Below are 11290 nucleotides of genomic sequence, written 5' to 3'. Positions count from 1 at the left end.
ACCTGTACTGTAAACTTTCCAGTTCAACCACATTAACTTTTGTTTCTGCAACATTTGAGGCCTCAAAATCATCTTCAATCACATGCACTTCTGGAAGTGGTCTGTATTCCAGATGTAACACCCAGAACTCCATACTTGTTAAATTTACGCAAATGGAGCAGAACTGCAAAACTACATAGAACCTGGAAAGGAGTGGTTCTGCTTTTGCAAAAAAAAAAAAAAAAAAAAAAAACACTGTAGTGCTTCTTTAATCCCCTTCATTTAAGTGTGTGTTAAATTGTAAAAATCCAATACCGAAACACTGGAATAAGATAGTGTAAAGTAAAAATAAAAGTCAAACCTCCAAAACATTCAATAAACAAAATAGTGATTTATTAATAATTTAAAGATCTATAATAAATTTAAATTTTAAAACTTTACTCCGTGGACATTTGGGAGTGCAAGAATCTCCCTTATTGGCAATAAGTGTGCAATCTAAGCTTTGCAAGTCACTGGTACATACATACTTCCAGTTTACACAGATCTCATACATCCCATATAGCATTCAAAAGTGAGGCTCCCTAAGGGCAGAGGTAATTCACATTAAGAAATCTCAAAGCAATTAAAAACATGAAAACCACCATGTGGTTCACAAAGCTCAGGCAAAAACAAAAAGGTACATTAATGTGAATCAAATACAATTGTAAGTGGACAGCTCTACTTTTATGCATAACAGTTACACAATCCTCTTGGCTGCCAATGTACAGCTACTATGATAGAAGAGTAGAAATGCCAAAAATTGTGGCTTCCTCGCTCATCATATCAGCTACACTCGGGAAGAGCTCAGTCCACCTCATTTTATAAGGTAAAAATATTGACAGTGCTACATATAAAAGTGGATATGTACAGAACTTTGTAAATCTGAATTAAAACAAAGCCAAGTACTTCAAAGTCATCAGAAGTTTAAATGCATTTCTTTGGCTCCTTCAAAGTTTCAGGAGAACCAGTCTTCACAGAAGACAGATATACACATATATATTTGTCATCCATATATTTAATGGATAAAGTGAGTCCATCGCTACTATTTGGATCTTCAGCCAAAGCATTTCTAAGGCAGTGCTCTTGTGTAAGCTTTCCAAGTCCATCCAAGGCCTTCTTTACGTTCTGGAAATATTAACCAGCCAATCTCCTACTACAACTTTGATTCACAGGTATGACCTCCTTACAAGCAATGACAGCTGTCAAAGACTTAACTTTAAAAGAGACATTTCTTTTAAAAGGAATGATTATCATCAGAATACCCGATGAATTGCGCCTCACGTGGATTGCCGAGAATCTACTTTAAAGACATTTTGATTGGCTGGACTGGTGAAATACAACTGTTGCGGTGGAACTCTATTGTCACAAGGGCTACTAAGACCTAATGTCCTTTCAAAATCCAGTAGCTGACCCATGAAGTTGAAGTTTGGGGAGATGTTGGACTTCTTCATCTTGACTATGTCATAGGCGTCATTCATGGAAAGGTTTAGCTTTTGCATAAGGTAGGCCACCGTTACTGTGACTGAGCGACTGATCCCGGCCAGGCAGTGGACCAATACGCCGCAACTTTTTCCTCGTGCTTCATCTAAAAAAGGAGAAGAGACAGAACATTAAGTTTGTGAAACAAAATGAAGTGTACCTTTCCTAACCATACAATACACTGCATCCCTCCCTCACATCGTAGACTAAATCATGCTCCTGTCATGGCATACAACAGGCTCTAGAAGTAGGACTTATACCTACAATAGTGGCCCAAAAGGTTTAATGCTAACACAATCACACACCTTTGATAAAGAGAACAGAGCTGTGGCTTTTATTCAGCCAACCATCTGTCATTTATCTACAATACCGAGAAAAAAAATTCTTAAACTGCATTTAACAATGGGTTTATTCAGAAATTTCAAGCGAAAAAGGGAAGTCACAGGGGACAGCCCATTAAGAGGAACAGGATGTCAACATTGCTCTAAACTGGGTTCCTTTGTAAGAGGAAACGAACTACAATGCTTAGAGATTAGATTCTATGTGGCTTCCAGCCAAAATCTTCTTCCTGTCGTGCTCATATTACCATTGCACTATGCTAGGGAGACAAAAGTTCACAGCGCCAAGGCTTCACGGAGCATTTAAAGGGGAAGCCACACATCTAGACTAGAAGAAAAAATAAAAATAATAATCTCACCAATAAAGGAGATCGCTTCAGGGAAAAACTGAGACAGGTTTTGGCTCCAGTGGTCCGATATTGGAATCTGCTTGTACCTGAACTCGCCAGCATTTTCAAAGAGATTAGGCAAGTTTGGGGTCACATTAAGGATGTACTTAATGCCAAATTCTTCTAAAACATCCAGGTTAGTGGAATCCTTGGCACAACCGAGGTACAGGTAAGGAAGTATCTCAACTGGGAATGAAGGCTGTGTGTTAGAAAGAGGGCTGCCGTCAGAGTCCGTAGCACTATTGGGGTCCCGGTCAATATCAGATTCAATATCTGATGAAGAATCAGAGCTGATGCGGAGGCCTCCCAGACCCAAGACTGGAGGAGAACTGCTGCTGCAAGAACTATCCAAATTTGTTTCACAATGCACAGGAAACTCGGACTGGAACTTGTTAAAACCACCTGCAAATAAAACCAAAAGGAAAAAAAATAAAAAATTGTCAGTGTGCAATATATAAAGAACATACTTCAGATACGTCCTATAAGAACACATGCAGGAGTCTCCCCTTTAAATGCACGGTTAACCCTTGGTAAACTGAGGAAAGCTTAGGTCACATTACAGCTCCCTAAAGATAAGAACCGCTCTGTCCTTCATCTATGGAATGCAAATACATTCAACCTTCATTCCACAACGGGCATTTCAGATAAGATTGAATAGACTTTGCACCTTGGCAGAAAAAAATAAAAAAGACCCAATGGCTAGGGGTGCAAGTAGAAAAAGGAATAGAACCAACCGCACACAGATCGCATGTCATACAAGGCTAGATGATGATTTCCCCGATAATATCCTAACAGGCAAAGCTGATGTTGGACATGATCTAGGGAAGGGATTCAGTCTAGTAAAGAGACATAGATGGCGGTTAAACCATGCGGCTGCAACGCAGCAATGTCAATAATATAGCCAAGATTAATAGAATATATTAAATTGGCTTCATAATGATTGTGCGAGACCATCGAAACAAGGCTTTTTTGCACATTCAAGATGAATAAATAATTTCACTTTTCTACATCATTTCAGTGCCACTACATTTTCCTTGGAACAAGATTAATATAAGCTACGCCGAACTTCAATATGCGAGAGAAAAAAATAAAAATAAAAAAGGTGACATGCTCTAGTGTGAAATATGCTGGGTTTTTTTTCCCCTAAAGGACAGCATTTCCCAGCAAAGGTTTTTTAATCTGTTGCAAAACTACAACTCCCAGCATGCCTGGACAGCCGAAGGCTGTCCAGGCATGCTGGGAGTTGTAGTTTTGCAACAGCTAGAAGTCTAGTTTGGAGACACTGCCCTAGATGGTGTACGTGAACACAAATGGTATAATATCTGATACATGCAACCAGAAGAATTAGCAAGAAGTTTACATTTTTTTTTATTTTATTTATGTATAATTTGGGTCACTTGCTAGAGAGATATATATATATCACACAGACACACACACACCCAGCAAGAGACCCAAACGCATGGTGGAAATAGTAAGCAACTGCCCCCTGATGCAGCCCATGTGGCCCCCCTGATGCAGCCCATGTGGCCCCCCTGATGCAGCCCATGTGGCCCCCCTGATGCAGCCCATGTGGCCCCCCTGATGCAGCCCATGTGGCCCCCCTGATGCAGCCCATGTGGCCCCCCTGATGCAGCCCATGTGGCCCCCCTGATGCAGCCCATGTGGCCCCCCTGATGCAGCCCATGTGGCCCCCCTGATGCAGCCCATGTGGCCCCCCTGATGCAGCCCATGTGGCCCCCCTGATGCAGCCCATGTGGCCCCCCTGATGCAGCCCATGTGGCCCAGCTCGGTGCCCGCTCACCTTCCAGGTAGTACGCCTTGCAGCCCTCGTCCTTGAGCCTCTTCATGAGGAGCCCGAGCACCGTCTCCCCGCCCGTGTTCTCATTCCACTCGCTGCTGCTCTCGTCGTACAGGATGACGGTGTCTGAACCGCATCTCCGGGCGAACGTGTCCCGGTCCTCGCCGCGGGCAAACAGTGACCGTATGGGCAGGTTGCCCTTCTTGAGGCGGCGCAGCATGATCCCCGGGATGGCGACGTTGATGGCCGCCTCGATGTGGGACGACTCGTAGAGCTCCTGCGGTCTGCAGTCCATGAGCAGGAGGCGCTCGTTGGCCAGCTCCAGCTGCTCGTTCAGCCAGGCCACCGACTTGCTGACCGCCATGTCTGCCGTGAGGTGCACGGGTCTGAGCTTGTCTATCATTGAGGAGCGGGGCAGAGGAGCGCGGCTGGAGAACGGGAGGGCTGAGTGTTGGAGCGGCCTCTTTCCTTGTCAATGGAGCCGGAGTGAATGGTGGCGGCGTCTCCCGCGCCTCGCCCTCTGTGTGATCAATCAGCTCCGCTCGGCCCAGCCACAGGCTGCAGCTACTGAATGGATACAAACAGCCAACGTCTCAATGGATACATTGTGCGCGCCGACCAATCACAGGCGCCCGAGCGCTCGTTGCCCTGGAGACGGGCCGGCTGGAACAGGTTGTGTTGATGAATTGTTAATGAGTTTGTCATTCACAAAAACGGAAAGGAATTTCCGCTGTGGATCAGCCGAGTGCAAACAAGCAGCAGCGGCCCCGGAGGGGAGGGGGGAGAGGAAGGAAGGAGAGTGGGGGAGGGGAGCGGCTCCTTATCACCACGTCTGGACTAAACCTTCCCGGGAGGAAGTGTGTGTGTGCAGGAATGTGTGCCCGCCGTAGTGCAGCCCGCCATAATGCTGCCCGCCGTAGTGCTGCCCGCCATAATGCTGCCCGCTCCGACACAGCCAGGACTCGCACACGCTGCTTTTCTTTGGCGTTTTCTTTTGTTTCTTGTTTCTTTTTGTTTAAACACCACAACAAACTGCCCCTTCAGCTTTCAATTCCGAGATGAGCTTTTTGTATTCTTTATTTTATTAGTATATTAGTATAGTCGTATTTTTCTGGCATTCCATCCCCTGCATATTCCACATTTCAAGACCTGTTTCTTTCTTCATGTGACTCAGGGATTTCTATTGAAGAATTGGGAAGGGGTGCATTTTTTTTTTCTGGTGATTTTGTTTTCCGCAGTGCGCCAAATTTATCAAACAGCACGCGGACTTTGATGAATCACTGCTCTACTTTAGTCTCGTTTTTGCAATATGGTATCAGGTTTTTATAAAAAAAAAAAGGGTCTCAAAACCATAACGAACTGTATACAACCGTATAGACCTCTCTACAGTTTTAAACTATACGGTTTGAAAACTGATGTTCGTTTGAATACGTTTTTTTGGGGAAAAACGGATACAGTTTTATGTTTATCCTTAATTAAATTAAAGTTCTTGTTCTATTTGCGGGAAGAACTTTTTGGCGCGCACTGAGCATGTGCAAACTGCTAAACCATATTGTGCAAACCAGATGGAACCGTACGAACATATGGTTCGGTACAGTTTCCATAGACCACCATTTAAAAAAAATAAATAAAAAAAAAAAAACATACAGGTTGTATCCGATTTTTCACCCAGACATAAAACCGTAGTACACTACAGTTTTGGAAACGGGGAAAAAAAACGGATAAAACCGTAAATGATGCAAAACGTACACAACCGGATGCTATGGCTGGCATACAGTTTTTTATTAAATGTCTATACATACGGTTTGCAATACGGTTCCATGCCTTTTTTTTTCTTCACTAAAACCTGTTTCGGGAACCGTATTGCAAAAACAAGATGTGAATGCAGCCTTAAATGTTGCTGAAAAGTGGCAGCCGTGCGACAAATGTATCACACAGACCTTAGTGAAGTTGTCTCATAGAGTTCTAGAGGGCAGGGTTGACTTGCCCTGTAATGACTGCTAAATCTGTCCCTAGCTACATTATTGCGACATTTTACAGTAAGTCGCACGTGATCAATCAGTGACCACTGCTTTAACCCCTTAAGGACTCGGGGTTTTTCGGTTTTTGCACTTTCATTTTTTCCTCCTCACCTTTAAAAAATCATAACTCTTTCAATTTTGCACCTAAAAATCCATATGATGGCTTATTTTTTGCGCCACCAATTCTACTTTGTATTGACATCAATCATTTTACCCAAAAATCTACAGCGACACGGGAAAAAAAATCATTGTGCGACAAAATTGAAGAAAAAATGGAATTATTAATTTTTGGGGGCTTCCGTTTCTATGCAGTAAATTTTTCAGTAAAAATAACACCTTATATTTATTCTGTAGGTCCATACGATTAAAATACATGCACGGAAATTTATATGTTTAAAAATTGTCATCTTCTGACCCCTATAACTTTATTTTTCTGCGTATGGGGCAGTATTAGGGCTAATTTTTTGTGCCGGGATCTGACGTTTTTAGCGGTACCATTTTTGTATTGATCAGACTTTTTGATTGCTTTTTATTCATTTTTTCATGATATAAAAAGCGACCAAAAATACGTTATTTTGGACTTTGGAATTTTTTTGCGCATATGCCATGCACCGTGCGGTTTAATTAACCCCTTAAGGACCCAGCCATTTTACACCTTAGGACCCGGCCATTTTTTGCAGTTCTGACCACTGTCACTTTAAACATTAATAACTCTGGAATGCTTTTAGTTATCATTCTGATTCCGAGAATGTTTTTTCGTGACATATTCTACTTTAACATAGTGGTAACATTTTTTGGTAACTTGCATCCTTTCTTGGTGAAAAATCCCCAATCCAGAAACAGTGCCACCCTTGTCCTCAGTTTGTGTGTGGTATTGCAGCTTAATTACATTGAACTGAAAGGAGTTGTAAAACCACACGCAACCTAAAGACAGGGTGGAGCTGTTTTTCCAAGAACGTAGTGATGTTAATTTCAATCCTGGATAATCCCTTTAAAGGGGAAATCCAGTTACAATGCTCTTCTGACAGATGCATGTGACAAAATGATATTGGTAAAGTTTGTGATTAAATGCTAGTAAGAATGCTAGAAAAAAACAAAAACAAAAAAATACACTCACCTGCCCTGATCCCCCACCGTTGCCATTTGGATGTCTCCCTGGTCCTGGTCCTGTGACATGTCAACCCTACAGGAAATAACCACTCAAGTGAATGGTCAAAGAGGATCACCACTGTGTACAGTAATTAACTGTGGGCAGTTTCTGCAGGGTCAACATGTATCAGGAAGCAAAAGTGATTATGCCGGGGGATCAGATGAGGTGAGTATGCTTTGTTTTTAAAGCCCCCTGACGCTTTTTAAAATGTTTATTTTTTATGTTAATTTTTTATTTTTTTTTATAAATCCAATATGTTTTTATCAAATCAGGGTCCAGTATGGTGACAGCATTAATACAAGGTCCATTAAGGAGGTAAACCTCTAGGGGCTGGAGTATATCCTCAATGCACTACTGGCAGGGTTTGATAAAAGGGCTCAGTCCTCAGATGGGGGTCATGGCCATCAAGAATCTTGTGCGCTATTGCTGTGTCTAGAGGATCCAGTGTCCAGGTGGTAGAGCAAGCCCGTCAGGTAGGTACTTAACGATCTCCGTCAATGAGTATGGGGTTAGGCTGTGCAGTTGATTGGGTCCCCAAGTGGCAGCAAATTTTTCAATGGGTCCCATTGGCCCAAGCTCCTCTAGTTGGCAATTTTCATAGGTCTCTGAAAGTCTGACAGCCCCTTTTGTTTGTGGGGAGATAGGATGATGTCTGAGTTGTCTGGCAGCTTTGTGTACGCTTGTTCCATGCAAGTGTGTCCATGTTAATGGCCTTGACACTTCCCTCCTCCCTTTCTAAAACACATTGCACACACCCCTTGACTTTGGAGATAGCTCATTGACATGTCAAAAGGAATTGCCATAACTGGAATTCCCCTTTATGGCAATTATTGGTCCAAGGCAAACAATGAGAGGCGTTCATAATTTTAATTGACCCATGTAAGTAAGATAGAAATGTTGTTCCTTGTTGGAATAATTGATCATACATACAAATCTAAACCAGACCAGCTATGTGATTCACTGGAATTATGTTACCTCGGTACATAAAAATACAGTGACCCCCCCCGACCTACGATGGCCCCGACATACGATAATTTCAACATGCGATGGCCTCTCAGAGGCCATCGCATGTTGAAGGCAGCATCAACTGACTGCTTCAGCTGCCGGATAGCCGTTTAAGGTGCCCCGTGTGCTGACGATCACTTACCTGTCCTCGGGGCTCCGGCGTGTCCTCTTCGGGATCCCCTGCATCGTCGGCGCTCTCCATCGACGTCATCACGTCGCTGCGCACGCCATCACGTCATCCAATAGGAGCGGCGTGCGTAGCGACGTGATGGTGGCGACGCAGTGCGTTGATGCCGGGGAAGCAGGGGCCTTACCGGAGCGTCGGGGACACCCTGGGGACGCGGCGACAGCGATGGACGGCGACATCCAGGGCAGCGGTGACTGTCCGGAGCGGCGGGGACAGGTGAGTACAACTTCCTCTAACAGTGGTCTACAACCTGCAGACCTCCAGATGTTGCAAAACTACAACACCCAGCATGCTCGGACAGCCGTTGGCTGTCCGGGCATGCTGGGTGTTGTAGTTTTGCAAAATCTGGAGGTCCGCAGGTTGTAGACCACTGTCCTATACTTTACATTGCACGTATCCCTCAACATACGATGGTTTCAACAAACTATGGTCCGTTTGGTACGGATTACCATCGTATGTTGAGGGACCACTGTACATCAATAAAACAATCCTAAATGTAGCAATATAACAAATGTAGTCATTGCTTATTGGTGTAACAACAAGTTATTTTTCTTACATATTGTGTAGCATTTTACAAATCCTTCAATAAACCTCCTAATCTGCATAATGAAGATTTGCATAACCTGGCAGGAGGCTAAACTGTGCGTTGATACATTAATGAAATGTTATGAATTGAAAGGAAGAAGGTTCAGCTATTTTTCTCTAGTCCAGACAGGAAATGTCCTATTTTCTGATGTAATAGCAGTAGATAATCTAATGCACAGCCAAGATAAATGTGTGTTAGTGGATTAGGAGCTGACTGGTCACTTATGCAATTGAAACTGAATCAAAGGCTCCTTCAATGTAGTATCAGCATTAATCATTTATACAATAAGAACACTTGAGCATCTGAAGACCTTCTGGCAGATTGGCAACTTTTCAGGGAGATTGTTGTTTGTTTTTTTTTCTCAATAATGATTGCTGAAGATAACATTGGATCCATAAAATCAAGTTACTTTATGGAAATATTCATACTGAATTTCTATTTCTCTGTACGTGGTAAGATTGGTGACATTCTGTAAAAGTTATTCTGTAAAAGTAGGAAGTTCGCAGGCCTAAAGCCCTTTATAAGCACTGTATAGAACATTTTAAAATTCATTCATGTGTCATTTCTACCATAACTTTGCAGTTTAGAATATGCGTTGAAAGTTCCAGCAACAATACCATATGAAAAAACACCACATGCAGAATTCATACTCAACTACTGTTTTATTATCTGCCTACCTATTGGGGGGGGGGGGGGGGTGTTAACTACCCACCAGCTTATCTACTAGGTGGGGGAGCTGATATCTATTAGGGGTAGTTATTTACCTACTGGGGTTATCTACCTAATGGGGGGGGGGGGGATAACCTACCCAGCACCACCCTATCACCTACTGTTTTCCCTCAACACACTTACATACTCACACATACTATGCAGGGCACCCAAGTGGCATTATGTAGGGTACTGAGCGCCGGTTACACTGATCAGTGCTTTGCAATGACAAAACACTGATCAGTGTATGCAATCAGAAGATTGCATGTTTTAGCCCCCTATGGGCTACAAAAAAAAAGTGTACTTTTTTTATTTTATTAACTCCGCCCCTGGCATCTTATCCCCTATCCAAAGGATAGGGGATAAGATGTTAGATCGCCGCGGTCCCGCTGCTGGGGACCCCGGGGATCGCCACTGCGGCACCCCGCCATCATTACTGCACAGAGCGAGTTCGCTCTGTGCGTAATGACGGGCGATACAGGGGTATCCCGCACATCTTCTCCTCCAATTACCGTCCTCCATCTTTTCCCCCCATTCTGCCTGACATCCAGGGGTGGGCAGAACGGGGGGTTGCCAACCCACTGTCCTGCGCTGCCATTGGTCAGAATCAGTTCTGACCAATGGCAGGGGATAGGAGGAGATCGCAGCACTGGGACCTTGCTCCTATCCCTCAGGATGATTGAGGCTGTCACTGACAGCTCCGATCATCCCTATTTTCCGGGTGATCAGGTAACCAGAGACCCGATCAGCCTGGAATAGCAGAAAATCGCAAGTCTGAATTGACATGCAAATTTCTGCGATCGCTGACATGGCAGTTTTCTGCGATCGCTCAGGACCCCCCTTGGCGATGTGTCGGGATGCCTGCTGAATGATTCCAGCAGGCATCCCGGTCCGGTCCCCAACCGGCTAGCGGCGGGGACCGGAATTCCCACAGGCGTATGCATATGCCCTACGTCCTTAAAGACTCGGGATGCAGGGCGTATGCATATGCCCCACATCCTGAAGAGGTTAAAGTTCATTAACCCCTTCCCTATTAACAGTTTAAATCACCCCCTTTTCCAATTTTTTTAAATAAAATAATGTAATAAAGAATAAGAATAATCATATGTGGTACCGCCGCGTGCATAAATGGCCGAACTATTAAAATATTAGGTTAGCTAAACCACATGGTCGATGGCGTGCAAAAAATGAGCCCTCATACCACCCTGTAAACGGAAAAATAAAAAAGTTATATGGGTCATAAGATGCCAATTTTAAACATACAAATTTTGGTGCATGTAGTTATAATTTTTTTAAGTATTAAAATAAAATAAAACCTACATAAATTGGGTATACCTGTAACCGTATGGACCTACAGCATAAAGATAAGGTTTCATTTTTACCAAATATTGCACTGCGTAGAAACGGGAGCCCTCAAAATTACAAAATGGCGTTTGTTTTTTATTTCACCCCACAAATAATATTTTTTTTTGTTTCACTTCAGATTATATTCTAAAATAAGTGATGTCATTGCAAAGTACAATTGCTGATGCAAAAAACAAGCCCTTGGGTCTGTAGGTGCAAAATTGAAAGTGTTATGATTTTTAGAAAGGAAGGAGGAAAAAGCGAAAA

The 11290-nt window shown here is 43.3% G+C and overlaps 1 protein-coding gene and 1 long non-coding RNA gene across 2 annotated transcripts in view; one reads left to right on the top strand and one right to left on the bottom strand.

Annotated features, from left to right (window-relative positions):
- Window positions 1–336: 336 nt before the first annotated feature.
- On the bottom strand, window positions 337–4602 carry DUSP6 (dual specificity phosphatase 6). Its single transcript, XM_056574373.1, has 3 exons — window positions 4026–4602; window positions 2195–2626; window positions 337–1603 (listed from the first exon to the last, which is right to left on the bottom strand). Exons 1-3 carry the CDS (start codon window positions 4423–4425, stop codon window positions 1296–1298), a joined length of 1140 nt encoding a protein of 379 aa, XP_056430348.1. The 5' UTR covers window positions 4426–4602; the 3' UTR covers window positions 337–1295.
- Window positions 4560–11290, top strand: part of LOC130369292 (uncharacterized) — a 24150-nt gene continuing 17419 nt past the window's right edge. Inside the window, exon 1 of the long non-coding RNA XR_008892715.1 lies at window positions 4560–4694. This is a non-coding gene — a long non-coding RNA (uncharacterized LOC130369292). The remainder of the gene's footprint in view (window positions 4695–11290) is intronic.

This window comes from Hyla sarda, chromosome 4, assembly GCF_029499605.1.
Source record: "Hyla sarda isolate aHylSar1 chromosome 4, aHylSar1.hap1, whole genome shotgun sequence".
Lineage (NCBI taxonomy): Eukaryota > Metazoa > Chordata > Amphibia > Anura > Hylidae > Hyla > Hyla sarda.
This window is presented reverse-complemented; position numbering and strand designations above follow the sequence as displayed.

What these genes read in the sequence shown, in the direction of transcription:
- DUSP6 (XM_056574373.1), bottom strand. Translation starts at nt 4,425, where the DNA reads ATGATAGACAAGCTCAGACCCGTGCACCTCACGGCAGACATGGCGGTC. An exon ending in CAAGGCGTACTACCTGGAAG is followed by an intron (nt 2,627 to 4,025) that starts GTGAGCGGGCAC and finishes TTTTATTTGCAG; the next exon opens with GTGGTTTTAACAAGTTCCAG. An exon ending in TGAAGCGATCTCCTTTATTG is followed by an intron (nt 1,604 to 2,194) that starts GTGAGATTATTA and finishes CTCCTTTTTTAG; the next exon opens with ATGAAGCACGAGGAAAAAGT.